This window comes from Oncorhynchus mykiss, chromosome 19, assembly GCF_013265735.2.
Source record: "Oncorhynchus mykiss isolate Arlee chromosome 19, USDA_OmykA_1.1, whole genome shotgun sequence".
Classification (NCBI taxonomy): Eukaryota; Metazoa; Chordata; class Actinopteri; order Salmoniformes; family Salmonidae; genus Oncorhynchus; species Oncorhynchus mykiss.
In genome coordinates this window covers 63,089,299-63,114,845 of record NC_048583.1, presented here as the reverse complement: position 1 = coordinate 63,114,845, position 25,547 = coordinate 63,089,299, and the positions used below count along the sequence as shown (strand labels likewise).

The 25,547-nt window shown below is 44.1% G+C and overlaps 1 protein-coding gene across 1 annotated transcript in view; it reads right to left on the bottom strand.

Moving 5' to 3' along the window:
- Positions 1-11,801: 11,801 nt before the first annotated feature.
- The window catches only part of map3k9 (mitogen-activated protein kinase kinase kinase 9), a 52,228-nt gene continuing 38,482 nt past the window's right edge, over positions 11,802-25,547 (bottom strand). Inside the window, exons 8-12 of the mRNA XM_036955349.1 lie at positions 18,702-18,830; positions 17,765-17,885; positions 17,023-17,135; positions 13,924-14,829; positions 11,802-13,797 (exon numbers count right to left, since the gene is read on the bottom strand). Of these exons, the coding sequence (XP_036811244.1) occupies positions 13,202-13,797; positions 13,924-14,829; positions 17,023-17,135; positions 17,765-17,885; positions 18,702-18,830 (1,865 nt within the window). The 3' untranslated portion in view covers positions 11,802-13,201. The remainder of the gene's footprint in view (positions 13,798-13,923; positions 14,830-17,022; positions 17,136-17,764; positions 17,886-18,701; positions 18,831-25,547) is intronic.

Below are 25,547 nucleotides of genomic sequence, written 5' to 3'. Positions count from 1 at the left end.
CTCCAGTGTGTTAGCGTGCGCTCTGGGTTCGTAAACTGCCTCCAGTGTGTTAGCGTGCGCTCCGGGTTCGTAAACTGCCTCCAGTGTGTTAGCGTGCGCTCTGGGTTCGTAAACTGCCTCCAGTGTGTTAGCGTGCGCTCTGGGTTCGTAAACTGCCTCCAGTGTGTTAGCGTGCGCTCTGGGTTCGTAAACTGCCTCCAGTGTGTTAGCGTGCGCTCTGGGTTCGTAAACTGCCTCCCGTGTGTTAGCTTGCGCTCTGGGTTCGTAAACTGCCTCCAGTGTGTTAGCGTGCGCTCTGGGTTCGTAAACTGCCTCCAGTGTGTTAGCGTGCGCTCTGGGGTTCGTAAACTGCCTCCAGTGTGTTAGCGTGCGCTCTGGGTTCGTAAACTGCCTCCAGTGTGTTAGCGTGCGCTCTGGGTTCGTAAACTGCCTCCAGTGTGTTAGCGTGCGCTCTGGGTTCGTAAACTGCCTCCAGTGTGTTAGCGTGCGCTCTGGGTTCGTAAACTGCCTCCAGTGTGTTAGCGTGCGCTCTGGGTTCGTAAACTGCCTCCAGTGTGTTAGCGTGCGCTCTGGGTTCGTAAATTCAGAGCATTTCGCTGTTCAAACGTACACTGTACTAATAACACTGAACGCTGTTGCTGAGGGTTGATCCGTGCATTCCTCACAACCGCAGTCAAGCATCCAAGCTAACTGTCTAATTTTGGCTAGTTTGATAGCTACTTCCAGACACAACTGAGAGAATTTTACTCGACCCTAGCAGAGCTGGTTAGGCAGTTTTCATGTTATCCAGAGCATTAGTGACTAACTGTGCTGCTGGCAACAATTTAATTACATTTTTTTGCCAGAGTTTACAGAAAGAGGTCACTCACTCCTCCAATGACATGATATCCTCCCAGCCCTGTGTTTTTAACTTGCACTATCAATAGATACACAAACCTATTAGCCACGTTATGATTGACTTGTGATCATTGCCCTCGCTAGTTTGATTGTATTGTCATTAGCCTTAGCTACATTAGTCCGTTTTTGTCAAATATCGAGTCATTGAAACTGAAACAGTGCATCCCCAATGGGTGGTGGCAGATGATCGGGTGGAGGCAGATGAACGGGTGGAGGCAGATGAATGGGGGGAGGCAGATGAATGGGTGGAGGCAGATGAATGGGTGGAGGCAGATGAATGGGTGGAGGCAGATGAACGGGTGGAGGCAGATGAATGGGTGGAGGCAGATGAATGGGTGGAGGCAGATGAATGGGTGGTGGCAGATGAACGGGTGGTGGCAGATGAACGGGTGGAGGCAGATTAATGGGTGGAGGCAGATGAATGGGTGGAGGCAGATGAATGGGTGGAGGCAGATGAATGGGTGGAGGCAGATGAATGGGTGGAGAAAGACATCCATCTATTCTGACAACAATGTACAAGCTGTGATTTACAACCTGATAGCATTTTTTTTTTTTTTTGACCACCAAGAAATGTATTGGTGAATTATATTAATCATGTATTGAACTGCATCCATCTATTCTGACAACAATGCCTTAGTGTACGTCATGGAAAATTTAGTCAAATGTAGTACCTATTTTTTTTTAAAACTCTTATAAAGGTTGGTTTTTGTAGCATGAACTGGGAAGTTGATATTTGTTGACTGATATTATGATTGTCTGTTTGTTTCGTATCTGCAAAGTAACTCAAATTAGCTGCCAGTTCCACTTTCATAATGGACAAACAGGACCAGAGCCATATATTTAAAGAGTAGGTCCAATTTTTAGAAGGTTGATTATTGTTCTAAATTCTAGACATTCAGTGACATTGCATTGTTTAAATATTCTCCATGTAATGTTAATGGGGGAGATAATATGTCTGTTATAGAGTGTTGTAGTGTCATGTTAACGGGGGAGATAACATGTCTGTTATAGAATGTTGTAGTGTCATGTTAACGGGGGAGATAACATGGCTGTTATAGAATGTTGTAGTGTCATGTTAATGGGGGAGATCATATGTCTGTTATAGAATGTTGTAGTGTCATGTTAACGGGGGAGATAATATGTCTGTTATAGAATGTTGTAGTGTCATGTTAACGGGGGAGATAACATGGCTGTTATAGAATGTTGTAGTGTCATGTTAACGGGGGAGATAATATGTCTGTTATAGAATGTTGTAGTGTCATGTTAACGGGGGAGATAATATGTCTGTTATAGAATGTTGTAGTGTCATGTTAATGGGGGAGATAACATGGCTGTTATAGAATGTTGCAGTGTCATGTTAACTGGGAGATAACATGGCTGTTATAGAGTGTTGTAGTGTCATGTTAATGGGGGAGATAACATGGCTGTTATAGAATGTTGTAGTGTCATGTTAACGGGGGAGATAATATGTCTGTTATAGAATGTTGTAGTGTCATGTTAACGGGGGAGATAATATGTCTGTTATAGAATGTTGTAGTGTCATGTTAATGGGGGAGATAACATGACTGTTATAGAGTGTTGCAGTGTCATGTTAACGGGGGAGATAATATGTCTGTTATAGAATGTTGCAGTGTCATGTTAACGGGGGAGATAATATGTCTGTTATAGAATGTTGTAGTGTCATGTTAACGGGGGAGATAATATGTCTGTTATAGAATGTTGTAGTGTCATGTTAACGGGGGAGATAATATTTCTGTTATAGAATGTTGTAGTGTCATGTTAACGGGGAGATAACATGGCTGTTATAGAATGTTGTAGTGTCATGTTAATGGGGGAGATAACATGGCTGTTATAGAATGTTGTAGTGTCATGTTAACGGGGGAGATAATATTTCTGTTATAGAATGTTGTAGTGTCATGTTAACGGGGGAGATAACATGGCTGTTATAGAATGTTGTAGTGTCATGTTAATGGGGGAGATAACATGGCTGTTATAGAATGTTGTAGTGTCATGTTAATGGGGGAGATAATATGTCTGTTATAGAATGTTGTAGTGTCATGTTAACGGGGGAGATAACATGGCTGTTATAGAATGTTGTAGTGTCATGTTAATGGGGGAGATAACATGGCTGTTATAGAATGTTGTAGTGTCATGTTAACGGGGGAGATAATATTTCTGTTATAGAATGTTGTAGTGTCATGTTAACGGGGGAGATAACATGGCTGTTATAGAATGTTGTAGTGTCATGTTAACGGGGGAGATAACATGGCTGTTATAGAATGTTGTAGTGTCATGTTAATGGGGGAGATAATATGTCTGTTATAGAATGTTGTAGTGTCATGTTAACGGGGGAGATAACATGGCTGTTATAGAATGTTGTAGTGTCATGTTAATGGGGGAGATAACATGGCTGTTATAGAATGTTGTAGTGTCATGTTAACGGGGGAGATAATATTTATGTTATAGAATGTTGTAGTGTCATGTTAACGGGGGAGATAACATGGCTGTTATAGAATGTTGTAGTGTCATGTTAATGGGGGAGATAACATGGCTGTTATAGAATGTTGTAGTGTCATGTTAATGGGGGAGATAACATGGCTGTTATAGAATGTTGCAGTGTCATGTTAACTGGGAGATAGCATGGCTGTTATAGAGTGTTGTAGTGTCATGTTAACGGGGAGATAACATGGCTGTTATAGAATGTTGTAGTGTCATGTTAATGGGGGAGATAATATGGATGTTATAGAATGTTGTAGTGTCATGTTAATGGGGGAGATAATATGTCTGTTATAGAATGTTGTAGTGTCATGTTAATGGGGGAGATAATATGTCTGTAATAGAATGTTGTAGTGTCATGTTAACGGGGAGATAACATGTCTGTTATATAATGTTGTAGTGTCATGTTAATGGGGGAGATAATATGTCTGTTATAGTGTTGTAGTGTCATGTTAACAGGGAGATAACATGGCTGTTATAGAGTGTTGTAGTGTCATGTTAACGGGGAGATAACATGGCTGTTATAGAATGTTGTAGTGTCATGTTAATGGGGGAGATAATATGTCTGTTATAGAATGTTGTAGTGTCATGTTAACGGGGAGATAACATGTCTGTTATAGAATGTTGTAGTGTCAAGTTAATGGGGGAGATAATATGTCTGTTATAGTGTTGTAGTGTCATGTTAACAGGGAGATAACATGGCTGTTATAGAGTGTTGTAGTGTCATGTTAATGGGGGAGATAACATGGCTGTTATAGAGTGTTGTAGTGTCATGTTAATGGGGGAGATAATATGACTGTTATAGAGTGTTGCAGTGTCATGTTAATGGGGGAGATAACATGGCTGTTATAGAATGTTGTAGTGTCATGTTAATGGGGGAGATAACATGGCTGTTATAGAATGTTGTAGTGTCATGTTAATGGGGGAGATAATATGACTGTTATAGAGTGTTGTAGTGTCATGTTAACTGGGAGATAGCATGGCTGTTATAGAGTGTTGTAGTGTCATGTTAACGGGGAGATAACATGTCTGTTATAGAATGTTGTAGTGTCATGTTAATGGGGGAGATAATATGACTGTTATAGAATGTTGTAGTGTCATGTTAATGGGGGAGATAATATGTCTGTTATAGTGTTGTAGTGTCATGTTAACGGGGAGATAACATGGCTGTTATAGAGTGTTGTAGTGTCATGTTAATGGGGGAGATAATATGACTGTTATAGAGTGTTGTAGTGTCATGTTAATGGGGGAGATAATATGTCTGTTATAGAATGTTGTAGTGTCATGTTAACGGGGGAGATAATATGTCTGTTATAGAATGTTGTAGTGTCATGTTAATGGGGGAGATAATATGACTGTTATATAATGTTGTAGTGTCATGTTAATGGGGGAGATAATATGACTGTTATAGAGTGTTGCAGTGTCATGTTAATGGGGGAGATAATATGGCTGTTATAGAATGTTGTAGTGTCATGTTAATGGGGGAGATAATATGTCTGTTATAGAATGTTGTAGTGTCATGTTAATGGGGGAGATAATATGGCTGTTATAGAGTGTTGTAGTGTCATGTTAATGGGGGAGATAATATGGCTGTTATAGAGTGTTGTAGTGTCATGTTAACGGGGGAGATAACATGTCTGTTATAGAGTGTTGTAGTGTCATGTTAATGGGGGAGATAACATGGCTGTTATAGAGTGTTGCAGTGTCATGTTAATGGGGGAGATAATATGGCTGTTATAGAGTGTTGCAGTGTCATGTTAATGGGGGAGATAACATGACTGTTATAGAATGTTGTAGTGTCATGTTAATGGGGGAGATAATATGACTGTTATAGAGTGTTGTAGTGTCATGTTAATGGGGGAGATAATATGACTGTTATAGAGTGTTGTAGTGTCATGTTAATGGGGGAGATAATATGACTGTTATAGAGTGTTGTAGTGTCATGTTAATGGGGGAGATAATATGTCTGTTATAGAATGTTGTAGTGTCATGTTAACGGGGGAGATAACATGGCTGTTATAGAATGTTGTAGTGTCATGTTAACGGGGGAGATAACATGGCTGTTATAGAATGTTGTAGTGTCATGTTAATGGGGGAGATAATATGTCTGTTATAGAGTGTTGTAGTGTCATGTTAACGGGGGAGATAACATGGCTGTTATAGAATGTTGTAGTGTCATGTTAACGGGGGAGATAACATGGCTGTTATAGAATGTTGTAGTGTCATGTTAATGGGGGAGATAATATGTCTGTTATAGAGGTGTTGTAGTGTCATGTTAATGGGGGAGATAACATGGCTGTTATAGAGTGTTGTAGTGTCATGTTAATGGGGGAGATAATATGACTGTTATAGAATGTTGTAGTGTCATGTTAATGGGGGAGATAATATGACTGTTATAGAATGTTGTAGTGTCATGTTAATGGGGGAGATAATATGACTGTTATAGAATGTTGTAGTGTCATGTTAATGGGGGAGATAATATGACTGTTATAGAGTGTTGCAGTGTCATGTTAATGGGGGAGATAATATGGCTGTTATAGAATGTTGTAGTGTCATGTTAATGGGGGAGATAATATGTCTGTTATAGAATGTTGTAGTGTCATGTTAATGGGGGAGATAATATGGCTGTTATAGAGTGTTGTAGTGTCATGTTAATGGGGGAGATAATATGGCTGTTATAGAGTGTTGTAGTGTCATGTTAACGGGGGAGATAACATGTCTGTTATAGAGTGTTGTAGTGTCATGTTAATGGGGGAGATAACATGGCTGTTATAGAGTGTTGCAGTGTCATGTTAATGGGGGAGATAACATGACTGTTATAGAGTGTTGTAGTGTCATGTTAATGGGGGAGATAATATGACTGTTATAGAGTGTTGTAGTGTCATGTTAATGGGGGAGATAATATGACTGTTATAGAGTGTTGTAGTGTCATGTTAATGGGGGAGATAATATGACTGTTATAGAGTGTTGTAGTGTCATGTTAATGGGGGAGATAACATGGCTGTTATAGAATGTTGTAGTGTCATGTTAATGGGGGAGATAACATGTCTGTTATAGAATGTTGTAGTGTCATGTTAATGGGGGAGATAATATGACTGTTATAGAATGTTGTAGTGTCATGTTAATGGGGGAGATAATATGTCTGTTATAGAATGTTGTAGTGTCATGTTAATGGGGGAGATAACATGTCTGTTATAGAATGTTGTAGTGTCATGTTAATGGGGGAGATAATATGACTGTTATAGAGTGTTGTAGTGTCATGTTAATGGGGGAGATAACATGGCTGTTATAGAGTGTTGTAGTGTCATGTTAATGGGGGAGATAATATGACTGTTATAGAGTGTTGCAGTGTCATGTTAACGGGGGAGATAATATGACTGTTATAGAGTGTTGTAGTGTCATGTTAACGGGGGAGATAACATGTCTGTTATAGAGTGTTGTAGTGTCATGTTAACGGGGGAGGTAACATGGCTGTTATAGAATGTTGTAGTGTCATGTTAATGGGGGAGATAATATGTCTGTTATAGAGTGTTGTAGTGTCATGTTAACGGGGGAGATAACATGGCTGTTATAGAATGTTGTAGTGTCATGTTAACGGGGGAGATAACATGGCTGTTATAGAATGTTGTAGTGTCATGTTAATGGGGGAGATAATATGTCTGTTATAGAGGTGTTGTAGTGTCATGTTAATGGGGGAGATAACATGGCTGTTATAGAGTGTTGTAGTGTCATGTTAATGGGGGAGATAATATGACTGTTATAGAATGTTGTAGTGTCATGTTAACGGGGGAGATAATATGTCTGTTATAGAATGTTGTAGTGTCATGTTAATGGGGGAGATAATATGACTGTTATAGAATGTTGTAGTGTCATGTTAATGGGGGAGATAATATGACTGTTATAGAGTGTTGCAGTGTCATGTTAATGGGGGAGATAATATGGCTGTTATAGAATGTTGTAGTGTCATGTTAATGGGGGAGATAATATGTCTGTTATAGAATGTTGTAGTGTCATGTTAATGGGGGAGATAATATGGCTGTTATAGAGTGTTGTAGTGTCATGTTAATGGGGGAGATAATATGGCTGTTATAGAGTGTTGTAGTGTCATGTTAACGGGGGAGATAACATGTCTGTTATAGAGTGTTGTAGTGTCATGTTAATGGGGGAGATAACATGGCTGTTATAGAGTGTTGCAGTGTCATGTTAATGGGGGAGATAATATGGCTGTTATAGAGTGTTGCAGTGTCATGTTAATGGGGGAGATAACATGACTGTTATAGAATGTTGTAGTGTCATGTTAATGGGGGAGATAATATGACTGTTATAGAGTGTTGTAGTGTCATGTTAATGGGGGAGATAATATGACTGTTATAGAGTGTTGTAGTGTCATGTTAATGGGGGAGATAATATGACTGTTATAGAGTGTTGTAGTGTCATGTTAATGGGGGAGATAACATGGCTGTTATAGAATGTTGTAGTGTCATGTTAATGGGGGAGATAACATGTCTGTTATAGAATGTTGTAGTGTCATGTTAATGGGGGAGATAATATGACTGTTATAGAATGTTGTAGTGTCATGTTAATGGGGGAGATAATATGTCTGTTATAGAATGTTGTAGTGTCATGTTAATGGGGGAGATAACATGTCTGTTATAGAATGTTGTAGTGTCATGTTAATGGGGGAGATAATATGACTGTTATAGAGTGTTGTAGTGTCATGTTAATGGGGGAGATAACATGGCTGTTATAGAGTGTTGTAGTGTCATGTTAATGGGGGAGATAATATGACTGTTATAGAGTGTTGCAGTGTCATGTTAACGGGGGAGACAATATGACTGTTATAGAGTGTTGTAGTGTCATGTTAACGGGGGAGATAACATGTCTGTTATAGAGTGTTGTAGTGTCATGTTAATGGGGGAGATAACATGGCTGTTATAGAGTGTTGCAGTGTCATGTTAACGGGGGAGATAACATGGCTGTTATAGAGTGTTGTAGTGTCATGTTAATGGGGGAGATAACATGGCTGTTATAGAGTGTTGCAGTGTCATGTTAACGGGGGAGATAACATGTCTGTTATAGAGTGTTGTAGTGTCATGTTAACGGGGAGATAACATGTCTGTTATAGAGTGTTGCAGTGTCATGTTAATGGGGGAGATAACATGGCTGTTATAGAATGTTGTAGTGTCATGTTAATGGGGGAGATAATATGGCTGTTATAGAATGTTGTAGTGTCATGTTAACGGGGAGATAACATGGCTGTTATAGAATGTTGTAGTGTCATGTTAACGGGGGAGATAACATGGCTGTTATAGAATGTTGTAGTGTCATGTTAACGGGGGAGATAACATGGCTGTTATAGAATGTTGCAGTGTCATGTTAACGGGGAGATAACATGTCTGTTATAGAGTGTTGCAGTGTCATGTTAACGGGGGAGATAACATGTCTGTTATAGAGTGTTGCAGTGTCATGTTAACGGGGGAGATAACATGTCTGTTATAGAGTGTTGCAGTGTCATGTTAACGGGGGAGATAACATGACTGTTATAGAATGTTGCAGTGTCATGTTAACGGGGGAGATAACATGTCTGTTATAGAGTGTTGTAGTGTCATGTTAATGGGGGAGATAATATGACTGTTATAGAGTGTTGTAGTGTCATGTTAATGGGGGAGATAATATGACTGTTATAGAGTGTTGTAGTGTCATGTTAATGGGGGAGATAACATGGCTGTTATAGAATGTTGCAGTGTCATGTTAATGGGGGAGATAACATGACTGTTATAGAGTGTTGCAGTGTCATGTTAATGGGGGAGATAACATGGCTGTTATAGAATGTTGCAGTGTCATGTTAATGGGGGAGATAACATGACTGTTATAGAGTGTTGCAGTGTCATGTTAATGGGGGAGATAACATGGCTGTTATAGAATGTTGCAGTGTCATGTTAATGGGGGAGATAACATGACTGTTATAGAGTGTTGCAGTGTCATGTTAACGGGGGAGATAACATGTCTGTTATAGAGTGTTGCAGTGTCATGTTAATGGGGGAGATAATATGACTGTTATAGAATGTTGTAGTGTCATGTTAACGGGGGAGATAACATGTCTGTTATAGAGTGTTGCAGTGTCATGTTAACGGGGGAGATAATATGACTGTTATAGAATGTTGCAGTGTCATGTTAATGGGGGAGATAACATGGCTGTTATAGAACGTTGTAGTGTCATGTTAACGGGGGAGATAATATGACTGTTATAGAATGTTGCAGTGTCATGTTAATGGGGGAGATAACATGTCTGTTATAGAGTGTTGTAGTGTCATGTTAACGGGGGAGATAACATGGCTGTTATAGAATGTTGTAGTGTCATGTTAATGGGGGAGATAACATGGCTGTTATAGAGTGTTCTAGTGTCATGTTAACGGGGGAGATAACATGGCTGTTATATAATGTTGCAGTGTCATGTTAACGGGGGAGATAACATATCTGTTATAGAGTGTTGCAGTGTCATGTTAACGGGGGAGATAACATGGCTGTTATAGAATGTTGTAGTGTCATGTTAACGGGGGAGATAACATGGCTGTTATAGAGTGTTGTAGTGTCATGTTAACGGGGGAGATAACATGTCTGTTATAGAGTGTTGCAGTGTCATGTTAACGGGGGAGATAACATGGCTGTTATAGAGTGTTGTAGTGTCATGTTAACGGGGGAGATAACATGACTGTTATAGAATGTTGCAGTGTCATGTTAACGGGGGAGATAACATGGCTGTTATAGAGTGTTGTAGTGTCATGGTAATGGGGGAGATAACATGACTGTTATAGAATGTTGTAGTGTCATGTTAACGGGGGAGATAACATGACTGTTATAGAATGTTGCAGTGTCATGTTAACGGGGGAGATAACATGGCTGTTATAGAGTGTTGCAGTGTCATGTTAATGGGGGAGATAATATGTCTGTTATAGAGTGTTGCAGTGTCATGTTAACGGGGGAGATAATATGACTGTTATAGAGTGTTGTAGTGTCATGTTAATGGGGGAGATAATATGACTGTTATAGAGTGTTGTAGTGTCATGTTAATGGGGGAGATAATATGTCTGTTATAGAGTGTTGCAGTGTCATGTTAACGGGGGAGATAACATGTCTGTTATAGAGTGTTGTAGTGTCATGTTAATGGGGGAGATAATATGTCTGTTATAGAATGTTGTAGTGTCATGTTAATGGGGGAGATAATATGTCTGTTATAGAGTGTTGTAGTGTCATGTTAATGGGGGAGATAACATGTCTGTTATAGAGTGTTGTAGTGTCATGTTAATGGGGGAGATAATATGTCTGTTATAGAATGTTGTAGTGTCATGTTAATGCGGGAGATAACATGTCTGTTATAGAGTGTTGTAGTGTCATGTTAACGGGGGAGATAATATGTCTGTTATAGAGTGTTGCAGTGTCATGTTAATGGGGGAGATAATATGACTGTTATAGAGTGTTGTAGTGTCATGTTAACGGGGGAGATAACATGGCTGTTATAGAGTGTTGTAGTGTCATGTTAATGGGGGAGATAATATGACTGTTATAGAGTGTTGCAGTGTCATGTTAACGGGGGAGATAATATGGCTGTTATAGAGTGTTGTAGTGTCATGTTAACGGGGGAGATAACATGGCTGTTATAGAGTGTTGTAGTGTCATGTTAATGGGGGAGATAATATGGCTGTTATAGAGTGTTGCAGTGTCATGTTAACGGGGGAGATAATATGACTGTTATAGAGTGTTGTAGTGTCATGTTAATGGGGGAGATAATATGACTGTTATAGAGTGTTGTAGTGTCATGTTAATGGGGGAGATAATATGTCTGTTATAGAGTGTTGCAGTGTCATGTTAACGGGGGAGATAACATGTCTGTTATAGAGTGTTGTAGTGTCATGTTAATGGGGGAGATAATATGTCTGTTATAGAATGTTGTAGTGTCATGTTAATGGGGGAGATAATATGTCTGTTATAGAGTGTTGTAGTGTCATGTTAATGGGGGAGATAACATGTCTGTTATAGAGTGTTGTAGTGTCATGTTAATGGGGGAGATAATATGTCTGTTATAGAATGTTGTAGTGTCATGTTAATGGGGGAGATAACATGTCTGTTATAGAGTGTTGTAGTGTCATGTTAACGGGGGAGATAATATGTCTGTTATAGAGTGTTGCAGTGTCATGTTAATGGGGGAGATAATATGACTGTTATAGAGTGTTGTAGTGTCATGTTAACGGGGAAGATAACATGGCTGTTATAGAGTGTTGTAGTGTCATGTTAATGGGGGAGATAATATGACTGTTATAGAGTGTTGCAGTGTCATGTTAATGGGGGAGATAATATGACTGTTATAGAGTGTTGCAGTGTCATGTTAACGGGGGAGATAATATGGCTGTTATAGAGTGTTGTAGTGTCATGTTAACGGGGGAGATAACATGGCTGTTATAGAGTGTTGTAGTGTCATGTTAAAATGCATCATTATGCAGAAACCTCAATGTCCCAGCTTCCTAAATATATTGCTCCGGATAGGGCTCCTGTCTGCAGTGAGAGAAGAACTCCTCAGACCAGACTCAAATATAATTCTGTCACATGAACAATCCATAGCCTAAGAGCCTAATAGTGGACCCAGTCCTCCTCTCCTCCTCTGCAACAGTGTGGTCTGACCCAGTCCTCCTTCTGTCCTCTAAAACAGTGTGGTCTGACCCAGTCCTCCTCCTGTCCTCTAAAACAGTGTGGTCTGACCCAGTCCTCCTCTCTTCCTCTGCAACAGTGTGGTCTGACCCAGTCCTCCTCCTGTCCTCTAAAACAGTGTGGTCTGACCCAGTCCACCTCTCCTCCTCTGCAACAGTGTGGTCTGACCCAGTCCTCCTCTGCAACAGTGTGGTCTGGCTGGCCCAGCCCTCCTCCCTTCCTCTACAACAGTGTGGGCTGGCTGGCCCAGTCCTCCTCTCCTCCTCTACAACAGTGTGAGCTGGCTGGCCCAGTCCTCCTCCCTTCCTCTACAACAGTGTGAGCTGGCTGGCCCAGTCCTCCTCCCTTCCTCTGCAACAGTGTGGGCTGGCTGGCCCAGTCCTCCTCCCTTCCTCTACAACAGTGTGGGCTGACTGGCCCAGTCCTCCCCCCCTCCTCTGCAACAGTGTTTGCTGGCTGGCCCAGTCCTCCTCTACAACAGTGTGGGCTGGCTGGCCCAGTCCTCCTCCCGTCCTCTACAACAGTGTGGGCTGGCTGGCCCAGTCCCCCCCCCCCTCAACAACAGTGTGGGCTGGCTGGCCCAATCCTCCTCTACAACAGTGTGGGCTGGCTGGCCCAGTCCTCCTCCCATCCTCTACAACAGTGTGGGCTGGCTGGCCCAGTCCTCCTCTACAACAGTGTGGGCTGGCTGGCCCAGTCCTCCCCCCCTCCTCTACAACAGTGTGGGCTGGCTGGCCCAGTCCTCCTCTACAACATTGTGGGCTTGCTGGCCCAGTCCTCCCCCCCTCCTCTGCAACAGTGTGGGCTGGCTGGCCCAGTCCTCCTCCCCTCCTCTGCAACAGTGTGGGCTGGGTATATTTCTAGGACTCTAGGAAATGATTCTGTTGGTGTTTTTAAGAGAGGATCCAAAGTTAGGCTGGTAGCAGTACGGAGACTGGGTTAGGACCAGAACCCAGGCTGGACCAGGTTAGGGCCAGAACCCAGGCCAATAGCGCTAGAGAGACCAGGTTAGGACCAAAACCCAAGCTGGTAGCGCTAGATGGACCGAGTTAGGATCAGAACCCAGGTTGGACCAGAGGAGGACCAGAACCCAGACTGGACCAGGTTAGGAAAAGAACCCAGGCCGGTAGCGGTACGGGGAACATTTGGGAAACTGGGACTCGGGTTTGCAGAGTGGGAGGGTTGGGTCCAGACACTGTTCCTCGTCCTGTTGGTCCAGCAGACTGTCCCCCCTCCGTCGCGGGGAGATTGAGCAGGCGTAAGGGTGCTCCATGGGGGTGGCTAGTACCTCCATGTCTCTGGGCTCCATGTGATGGGTTAGCAGTGGGTGTCCCCTCCTTGGTGAGGGCGTCGGGGCCTCCAGACTGTGTCCCCTCCTTGGGGATGGTGTTGGGGGCTCCAAGGGGGTAGGAAGCACGGTCATGTCCCTGCCAAACTCCACCGTGGGAGGGGTGTTTGTACTGGTGGTGTGGGCTGGGGACTCTCCATTCCCCTGCCCCCCTCCTCTGCCCCGTCCAGGTGACTGGCCCAGGAGGACGTCGCAGCGTACCCGTGGCGAGGGACGTGGTCTAACCAGGAAGTCCAGGGTTTTGGGTCGTTCAGGAGGGCAGCGGCGGCGCGGTGTAGGGGGAAACACCAGATTTGGATCTGGCAACCGGGGAACCTGGGATACGTTGTCACTTAGACCCCTGAGACCTCCATCTGTTTGAGAATAGAGAAAAAGAAAAACAGTTGTAGAACATCTAGGAATATTAAGACAGGATGAATCAGGCCATATAGCTCGAGCAGATCAACAACAAACCGTCTGTAGGAGAACAGTAAAGATACCTGAAGGCTCCAGAGCAGCTCTGACGGGTAAAGGAAAAGGGTGGATATAGTTTGGAGGGCAGCGTGTCTCGATGGCTCCGTCAGAGGGAGTACGGTGTAGACAACGTGAGGAGGAAGGAGCGGAGGGAAGATGGGTCGGGGTCAGGGACTGCCGAGGGTGACGCTTGAAGCTCTCCAGGTGTGTGTTGACCAAGGGGTTGAGTGAGGCATGCTGGGGCTGGGGGTGAACAGAGGTGTGGGGCTGGACAGCAGGCTGAACAGGGGCCTGGGGAGAAGCAGTACGGTAGACCAACAGTTCCTCACTATCAGATCGTAACAGAGACCGCGTAGAATTACAGTCCGACACAGACGACAGTGACAGCAGTGTGAGAGAGGACGGAAACAGTCCACCTCCAACCCGCTCCGTCACCGGGGCAACCGAGTGCTTCAGGGGGCTCTCCTTGTCCCCTCCCCGCCTGAAGAGCTTGCGTGTGGGGGGACTGGTGCTCCGTCTCTGGCCCCCTGTCCCTGTACGATGGAAGAAGCCCTCCCAGCGAGGTGGCTTGTTGCTTTCCCCAGCACCCTCAGTCCCAGACCCAGAACCAGTCCCAGGCCCAGAACCAGTCCCAGACCCAGAACCAGTTCCAGGCTGGGCCAGAGTCGTCATATTGAAGCCCAGTCCTACTGCAGCCAGCAAGGCCCCACACCCCAGTAGCACCAGCTCTGACCTCCCCCGCCCGGCAGGACTCTTCCTACTGGGGGGCGTGTCCGGGGCCTGGGTGCTACGGTAACTAGGGTAGTACTCCCCGCCTCCTCCTGCGTTACCATCGGCAACAGGCCCCTCCTTGTGGAAGGGGATGCAGAGGTAGGATTGGCTGGGGGATGCGTTGGCCCCTGGGTCAGTGGTGTAACAGCAGTCTTCATTCTCTACAGGGAGGAGAGGGTTTCACCACATTACATTATTGTTGCTAAGGTACATGTTCCTTACCTAGCTCTGTTACATGCTGACCACACTGCTGCTTGTACACATACATGTTATTCAATCATTGCACCCACACTGCTCGCGAGAGCGTCAACGAGCATCTGCGTAGCCAGGCGCTAATATAGAACTTGGTTCTATTTGTGATGCTTGATGCCCTGCAAGTCCCGCCTCTCCCATCTTCTCATTGGTTTTTAGGAGCGTATTCCCACGTGGCTGATTGGAAGATGAACTGAGGTCCACACTCCAGTCCAGTTGGTGGTGGTGTTGCACCTTAAAGTTGGTTGCCAACCGCCATATAAAGACCACAGAAGAAGAAGCCTGAAGGAGGAGAGATTACTAGAAACTAACTCGGTTTGCCCATTTCTCTGTGGATTAATTGTCAGAGTAGAGGTGCCTTTCAGGTAAAATAACAACCCAATGTTTATCCCAGGACAAATTAGCTAGCAACAACAAGCTAGCTAGCTAAATTGCCATAAATGTTTAATGCTTTTCGACCTGTCCCCAAATTAATATAGTTGGTTCAGAGTTCGTTTTGATATTTCAACAATATTGCGTCTGGTGTGGGTGGACAAAAATCAACATGCGTGCAGTCTGGTCAGCATGTTAGGCTATCAGTATCAATCTTATTTCAGTCCTTACCCATCTCTGATCATGTTATTTCAGTCCTTACCCATCTCTGATAAGGTTATTTCAGTCCTTACCCATCTCTGATAATGTTATTTCAGTCCTTACCCATCTCTGATAATGTTATTTCAGTCCTTACCCATCTCTGATAATGCTATTTCAGACCTTACCCATCTCTGATAATGTTATTTCAGTCCTTACCCATCTCTGATAATGCTATTTCAGTCCTTACCCATCTCTGATCATGTTATTTCAGTCCTTACCCATCTCTGATCATGTTATTTCAGTCCTTACCCATCTCTGATCATGTTATTTCAGTCCTTACCCATCTCTGATAATGTTATTTCAGTCCTTACCCATCTCTGATAATGTTATTTCAGTCCTTACCCATCTCTGATAACGTTATTTCAGTCCTTACCCATCTCTGATAACGTTATTTCAGTCCTTACCCATCTCTGATAATGTTATTTCAGTCCTTACCCATCTCTGATCATGTTATTTCAGTCCTTACCCATCTCTGATAATGCTATTTCAGTCCTTACCCATCTCTGATGTTATTTCAGTCCTTACCCATCTCTGATGTTGTTTCAGTCCTTACCCATCTCTGATAATGTTATTTCAGTCCTTACCCATCTCTGATAATGTTATTTCAGTCCTTACCCATCTCTGATAATGTTATTTCAGTCCTTACCCATCTCTGATAATGCTATTTCAGTCCTTACCCATCTCTGATAATGCTATTTCAGTCCTTACCCATCTCTGATAATGTTATTTCAGTCCTTACCCATCTCTGATAATGTTATTTCAGTCCATACCCATCTCTGATAATGCTATTTCAGTCCTTACCCATCTCTGATAATTCTATTTCAGTCCTTACCCATCTCTGATCATGTTATTTCAGTCCTTACCCATCTCTGATGTTATTTCAGTCCTTACCCATCTTTGATAATGTTATTTCAGTCCTTACCCATCTCTGATCATGTTATTTCAGTCCTTACCCATCTCTGATAATGCTATTTCAGTCCTTACCCATCTCTGATGTTATTTCAGTCCTTACCCATCTCTGATGTTATTTCAGTCCTTACCCATCTCTGATGTTATTTCAGTCCTTACCCATCTCTGATAATGTTATTTCAGTCCTTACCCATCTCTGATAATGTTATTTCAGTCCTTACCCATCTCTGATAATGTTATTTCAGTCCTTACCCATCTCTGATAATGTTATTTCAGTCCATACCCATCTCCGATAATGCTATTTCAGTCCTTACCCATCTCTGATAATGTTATTTCAGTCCTTACCCATCTCTGATAACGTTATTTCAGTCCTTACCCATCTCTGATAATGCTATTTCAGTCCTTACCCATCTCTGATTGTTATTTCAGTCCTTACCCATCTCTGATAATGTTATTTCAGTCCTTACCCATCTCTGATAATGCTATTTCAGTCCTTACCCATCTCTGAAAATGTTATTTCAGTCCCTACCCATCTCTGATGATGCTATTTCAGTCCTTACCCATCTCAGTGAGGCTGGGTACCCCTGGTATGGCAGGGCTGTGTCTCGGTGACCTGCGGAGATTTGGGGCGCTGCAGGACCTCTGTCTGTTCCCCTCCTGAGGAACCTTGATGCTGGTAGGGGCAGGAGATATAGAGCTATAGAGAATCACTAAATAGTGGCATGTTAAGGTCTGTTGTAGTCTGGTCGTTGCATGCAAGACAGCACAAACATGTATGCGATCAGGTTAGACGCCCTGGTCCTGCCCCGCCCTCCCTCACCCTGCCCTGGTCCTGCCCTACCCTCCCTCACCCGGCCCTGCCCCGCCCTGGTCCTCCCTCACCCTGCCCCGCCCTGATCCTGCCCCGCCCTCCCTCACCCTGCTCCACCCGCCCTCACCCTGTCTCGCCCTGGTCCTCCCTCACCCTGGCCCGCCCTGGTCCTCCCTCACCCTGCCCTGCCCCGCCCTGGTCCTGCCCCGCCCTCCCTCACCCTGCCCCGCCCTGGTCCTCCCTCACCCTGCCCCGCCCTGGTCCTCCCTCACCCTGCCACGCCCTGGTCCTCCCTCACCCTGCCACGCCCTGGTCCTCCCTCACCCTGCCACGCCCTGGTCCTCCCTCACCCTGCCCCGCCCTGGTCCTGCCCCGCCCTCCCTCACCCTACCCCGCCCTCCCTCACCTTGCCCAATACCCGACCCTTCCTCCCTCACCCTGCCCAATTACCCGACCCTTCCTCCCTCACCCTGCCTCACCCCTCCTCTCACCTCTCATCATCACTATGTTCTCTGTGAGAGCCCCTGATACGGCCTTTCTTCCTGGAGCCTCTCTTCTCTTCCTCCTCATCCAACCGGCCCCAACCTTTACACCCCTCACCTCCAGGAGTCACTGGAAAACAAGACTCCATTTTAGAAGTTCACATTTACAAAAAACACGCAGCAAGACTCCATTTTAGAAGTTCACATTTACAAAAAACACGCAGCAAGACTCCATTTTAGAAGTTCACATTTACAAAAAACACGCAGCAAGACTCCATTTTAGAAGTTCACATTTACAAAAAACACGCAGCAAGACTCCATTTTAGAAGTTCACATTTACAAAAAACACGCAGCAAGACTCCATTTTAGAAGTTCACATTTACAAAAAACACGCAACAAGACTCCATTTTAGAAGTTCACATTTACATCAAAAAAAATCAAAAACATGGAATTAGTTGTTTTGTCATGAGAGCTGTGGTTAGTAAGATGTTTTCGTTACACATGGTAAATAAACATTACATAACAATACATAATGATTCCAAATAATACCCATCTCTGATGACGATCTTGAGACTGATTCCCTGACCTGTCAATGTTTTTAATTTGCTGTTTTATACTCTTGCGAATTCTATGGTTTTTACTAGATTACTTGTAGTTTTGTCTGTAATTTTTGTAATGACTTGGTGCTGCCTATCCTGGCCAGGACGCTCTTGAAAAAGAGATTTTAAATCTCAAAGAGCCCTTCCTGGTTAAATAAAGGTTTAAAAAAAATATAAAAAAAATACAAAAATACAGAACATGTGCTGAACTGTAAATATGGTCAATAGTCAACCCAAACCTAGGAGGATATACAGTATCAGCTGACTGTAAGTCACTCAGGATAAGACCTGCTAAAATTTTTTTTTTAAAAGGTCAAAAGGTAATGTAAATAGTATATAGTGTTTACGTTGTATGGCTCTGAGGCGTGGTAGTAACGGGGCCTGGGGACTGGTGGGAGGGCTGGAGAGACTACCCAGTAAACTCCTGCATCGATCATGAGAGGGAGAGGCCTGCACGGTGATCTTGTGTTGAAAATCTGGTGACAGAAGAGCACAAACAAATCAAACAATGTCCATATAAATAAAACAATTCATGTAAATCGCTTCATACAGGCGCCGACAGAGATGGCCGCCTCGCTTCGCGTTCCTAGGAAACTATGCAGTTTTTTGTTTTTTTACGTGTTATTTCTTACATTAGTACCCCAGGTCATCTTAGGTTTCATTACATACAGTCGAGAAGAACTACTGAATATAAGATCAGCATCAACTCACCATCAGTACGACCAAGAATATGTTTTTCGCGACGCGGATCCTGTGTTCTGCCTTACAAACAGGACAACGGAGTGGATCCTATGCAGCGACCCAAAAAAACGACTCCGAAAGAGAGGGAAACGAGGCGGTCTTCTGGTCAGACTCCGGAGACGGGCACAGCGCGCACCACTCCCTAGCATTCTTCTTGCCAATGTCCAGTCTCTTGACAACAAGGTTGCTGAAATCCGAGCAAGGGTAGCATTCCAGAGGGACATCAGAGACTGTAACGTCCTTTGCTTCACTGAAACATGGCTCACTGGAGAGACGCTATCCGAAGCGGTGCAGCCAACGGGTTTCTCCACACATCGCGCAGACAGAAACAAACATCTTTCTGGTAAGAAGAGGGGCGGGGGCGTATGCCTCATGGCCAACGTGACATGGTGTGATGAAAGAAACATACAGGAACTCAAATCCTTCTGTTCACCTGATTTAGAATTCCTCACAATCAAATGTAGACCGCATTATCTACCAAGATAATTCTCTTCGATTATAATCACAGCCGTATATATCCCCCCCCAAGCAGACACATCGATGGCTCTGAACGAACTTTATTTAACTCTCTGCAAACTGGAAACAATTTATCCGGAGGCTGCATTCATTGTAGCTGGGGATTTTAACAAGGCTAATCTGAAAACAAGACTCCCCAAATTTTATCAGCATATCGATTGCGCAACCAGGGGAGGAAAGACCTTGGACCATTGTTACTCTAACTTCCGCGACGCATATAAGGCCCTGCCCCGCCCCCCTTTCGGAAAAGCTGACCACGACTCCATTTTGTTGATCCCTGCCTACAGACAGAAACTAAAACAAGAGGCTCCCACGCTGAGGTCTGTCCAACGCTGGTCCGACCAAGCTGACTCCACACTCCAAGACTGCTTCCATCACGTGGACTGGGAGATGTTTCGTATTGCGTCAGATAACAACATTGACGAATACGCTGATTCGGTGTGCGAGTTCATTAGAACGTGCGTTGAAGATGTCGTTCCCATAGCAACGATTAAAACATTCCCTAACCAGAAACCGTGGATTGATGGCAGCATTCGTGTGAAACTGAAAGCGCGAACCACTGCTTTTAATCAGGGCAAGGTGTCTGGTAACATGACCGAATACAAACAGTGCAGCTATTCCCTCCGCAAGGCTATCAAACAAGCTAAGCGCCAGTACAGAGACAAAGTAGAATCTCAATTCAACAGCTCAGACACAAGAGGCATGTGGCAGGGTCTACAGTCAATCACGGACTACAGGAAGAAATCCAGCCCAGTCACGGACCAGGATGTCTTGCTCCCAGGCAGACTAAATAACTTTTTTGCCCGCTTTGAGGACAATACAGTGCCACTGACACGGCCTGCAACGAAAACATGCGGCCCCTCCTTCACTGCAGCCGAGGTGAGTAAGACATTTAAACGTGTTAACCCTCGCAAGGCTGCAGGCCCAGATGGCATCCCCAGCCGCGCCCTCAGAGCATGCGCAGACCAGCTGGCCGGTGTGTTTACGGACATATTCAATCAATCCCTATACCAGTCTGCTGTTCCCACATGCTTCAAGAGGGCCACCATTGTTCCTGTTCCCAAGAAAGCTAAGGTAACTGAGCTAAATGACTACCGCCCCGTAGCACTCACATCCGTCATCATGAAGTGCTTTGAGAGACTAGTCAAGGACCATATCACCTCCACCCTACCTGACACCCTAGACCCACTCCAATTTGCTTACCGCCCAAATAGGTCCACAGACGATGCAATCTCAACCACACTGCACACTGCCCTAACCCATCTGGACAAGAGGAATACCTATGTGAGAATGCTGTTCATCGACTACAGCTCGGCATTCAACACCATAGTACCCTCCAAGCTCGTCATCAAGCTCGAGACCCTGGGTCTCGACCCCGCCCTGTGCAACTGGGTACTGGACTTCCTGACGGGCCGCCCCCAGGTGGTGAGGGTAGGCAACAACATCTCCCCGCTGATCCTCAACACTGGGGCCCCACAAGGGTGCGTTCTGAGCCCTCTCCTGTACTCCCTGTTCACCCACGACTGCGTGGCCACGCACGCCTCCAACTCAATCATCAAGTTTGCGGACGACACAACAGTGGTAGGCTTGATTACCAACAACGATGAGACGGCCTACAGGGAGGAGGTGAGGGCCCTCGGAGTGTGGTGTCAGGAAAATAACCTCACACTCAACGTCAACAAAACTAAGGAGATGATTGTGGACTTCAGGAAACAGCAGAGGGAACACCCCCCTATCCACATCGATGGAACAGTAGTGGAGAGGGTAGCAAGTTTTAAGTTCCTCGGCATACACATCACAGACAAACTGAATTGGTCCACTCACACAGACAGCATCGTGAAGAAGGCGCAGCAGCGCCTCTTCAACCTCAGGAGGCTGAAGAAATTCGGCTTGTCACCAAAAGCACTCACAAACTTCTACAGATGCACAATCGAGAGCATCCTGGCGGGCTGTATCACCGCCTGGTATGGCAACTGCACCGCCCTCAACCGTAAGGCTCTCCAGAGGGTAGTGAGGTCTGCACAACGCATCACCGGGGGCAAACTACCTGCCCTCCAGGACACCTACACCACCCGATGTCACAGGAAGGCCATAAAGATCATCAAGGACATCAACCACCCGAGCCACTGCCTGTTCACCCCGCTATCATCCAGAAGGCGAGGTCAGTACAGGTGCATCAAAGCTGGGACCGAGAGACTGAAAAACAGCTTCTATCTCAAGGCCATCAGACTGTTAAACAGCCACCACTAACACTGAGTGGCTGCTGCCAACACACTGACACTGACTCAACTCCAGCCACTTTAATAATGGGAATTGATGGGAAATGATGTAAATATATCACTAGCCACTTTAAACAATGCTACCTTATATAAATGTTACTTACCCTACATTATTCATCTCATATGCATACGTATATACTGTACTCTATATCATCGACGGTATCCTTATGTAATACAGTACTAGCCACTTTATACTATACTATGTCACTTTGTTTACATACTCATCTCATTTGTACATACTGTACCCGATACCATCTACTGTATCTTGCCTATGCTGCTCTGTACCATCACTCATTCATATATCCTTATGTACATATTCTTTATCCCCTTACACTGTGTACAAGACAGTAGTTTTGGAATTGTTAGTTAGATTACTTGTTATTACTGCATTGTCGGAACTAGAAGCACAAGCATTTCGCTACACTCGCATTAACATCTGCTAACCATGTGTATGTGACAAATAAAATTTGATTTGATTTGATTTGATTTGACATACAGGCTACATACAGCATTCATACAGGCTACATACAGCCTTCATACAGGCTACATACAGGCTACATACAGGCTTCATACAGGCTTCATACAGGCTACATACAGGCTACATACAGCATTCATACAGGCTACATACAGCCTTCATACAGGCTTCATACAGGCTTCATACAGGCTACATACAGGCTTCATACAGGCTACATACAGGCGTCATAAAGGCTTCGTACAGCCTTCATACAGGCTACATACAGCCTTCATACAGGCTTCATACAGGCTACATACAGGCTTCATACAGGCTACATACAGGCGTCATAAAGGCTTCATACAGCCTTCATACAGCCTTCATACAGGCTACATACAGGCTACATACAGCCTTCATACAGGCTTCATACAGGCTACATACAGGCTACATACAGGCTACATACAGCCTTCATACAGGCTACATACAGCCTTCATACAGGCTACATACAGGCTACATACAGGCTACATACAGGTTACATACAGGCTTCATACAGGCTACATACAGGCTTTATACAGCCTTCATACAGGCTACATACAGGCTTCATACAGGCTTCATACAGGCTACATACAGCCTTCATACAGGCTACATACAGGCTACAAACAGGCTACAAACAGGCTTCATACAGGCTACATACAGCCTTCATACAGGCTACATACAGGCTACATACACAATGTGGGGCTATATACAGGAAGTACCAGATCAAGGTGGAGCTATATACAGGAAGTACCAGATCAATGTGGAGCTATATACAGGAAGTACCAGTACCAGATCAATGTGGAGCTATATACAGGAAGTACCAGTACCATATCAGTGTGGAGCTATATACAGGGAGTACCAGATCAATGTGGAGCTATATACAGGAAGTACCAGGTCAATGTGGAGCTATATACAGGAAGTACCAGATCAATGTGGAGCTATATACAGGAAGTACCAGATCAATGTGGAGCTATATACAGGGAGTACCAGTACCAGATCCATGTGGAGCTATATATAGGAAGTACCAGGTCACTGTGGAGCTATATACAGGAAGTACCAGATCAATGTGGAGCTATATACAGGAAGTACCAGTACCAGATCAATGTGGAGCTATATACAGGAAGTACCAGTACCAGATCAATGTGGAGCTATATACAGGAAGTACCAGTACCAGATCAATGTGGAGCTATATACAGAAAGTACCAGTACCAGATCAATGTGGAGCAAAATACAGGAAGTACCAGTACCAGATCAATGTGGAGTTATATACAGGAAGTACCAGATCAATGAGGAGCTATATACAGGAAGTTACCAGATCAATGTGGAGCTATACAGTGGGGCAAAAAAGTATTTAGTCAGCCACCAATTGTGCAAGTTCTCCCACTTAAAAAGATGAGAGAGGCCTGTAATTTTCATCATAGGTACACTTCAACTATTGCAGACAAAATGAGAAAATCACATTGTAGGATTTTTAATGAATTTATTTGCAAATTATGGTGGAAAATAAGTATTTGGTCAATAACAAAAGTTTATCTCAATACTTTGTTATATACCCTTTGTTGGCAATGACAGAGGTCAAACATTTTCTGTAAGTCTTCACAAGGTTTTCACACACTGTTGCTGGTATTTTGGCCCATTACTCCATGCAGATCTCCTCTAGATCAGTGATGTTTTGGGGCTGTTGTTGGGCAACACGGTCTTTCAACTCCCTCCAAAGATTTTCTTGGGGTTGAGATCTGGAGACTGGCTAGGCCACTCCAGGACCTTGAAATGCTTCTTACGAAGCCACTCCTTCGTTGCCCGGGCGGTGTGTTTGGGATCATTGTCATGCTGAAAGACCCAGCCACGTTTCATCTTCAATGCCCTTGCTGATGGAAGGAGGTTTTCACTCAAAATCTCATGATACATGGCCCCATTCATTCTTTCCTTTACACGGATCAGTCGTTCTGGTCCCTTTGCAGAAAAACAGCCCCAAAGCATGATGTTTCCACCCCCATGCTTCACAGTAGGTATGGTGTTCTTTGGATGCAACTCGGCATTCTTTGTCCTCCAAACACGACGAGTTGAGTTTTTACCAAAAAGTTATATTTTGGTTTCATCTGACCATATGACGTTCTCCCAATCTTCTTCTGGATCATCCAAATGCTCTCTAGCAAACTTCAGACAGGCCTGGACATGTACTGGCTTAAGCAGGGGGACACGTCTGGCACTGCAGGATTTGAGTCCCTGGCGGCGTAGTGTGTTACTGATGGTAGGCTTTGTTAATTTGGTCCCAGCTCTCTGCAGGTCATTCACTAGGTCTCCCCGTGTGGTTCTGGGATTTTTGCTCACCGTTCTTGTGATCATTTTGACCCCACGGGGTGAGATCTTGCGTGGAGCCCCAGATCGAGGGAGATTATCAGTGGTCTTGTATGTCTCCATTTCCTAATAATTTCTCCCACAGTTGATTTCTTCAAACCAAGCTGCTTACCTATTGCAGATTCAGTCTACAATTTTGTTTCTGGTGTCCTTTGACAGCTCTTTGGTCTTGGCCATAGTGGAGTTTGGAGTGTGACTGTTTGAGGTTGTGGACAGGTGTCTTTTATACTGATAACAAGTTCAAACAGGTGCCATTAATACAGGTAACGAGTGGAGGACAGAGGAGCCTTTTAAAGAAGAAGTTACAGGTATGTGAGAGCCAGAAATCTTGCTTGTTTGTAGGTGACCAAATACTTATTTTCTACCATAATTTGCAAATAAATTCATAAAAAATCCTACAATGTGATTTTCTGGATTTTTTTTCTCATTTTGTCTGTCATAGTTGAAGTGTACCTATGATGAAAATTACAGGCCTCTCTCATCTTTTTAAGTGGGAGAACTTGCACAATTGGTGGCTGACTAAATACTTTTTTTGCCCCACTGTATATACACACTATATATACACACTATAAAAACACACTCAATCACACACACTATAAAAACACACTCACACACACACACTATAAAAACACACTCACTCACACACACTACACTGACACTCACACAAACACACACACACACACTACATACACACTGGCTATTTAACAGTCTAATGGCTATTTAACAGTCTAATGGCTATTTAACTGTCTAATGGCTATTTAACTGTCTAATGGCTATTTAACAGGTTGAGGGTCTCTGAGCCTGTTGGTCCG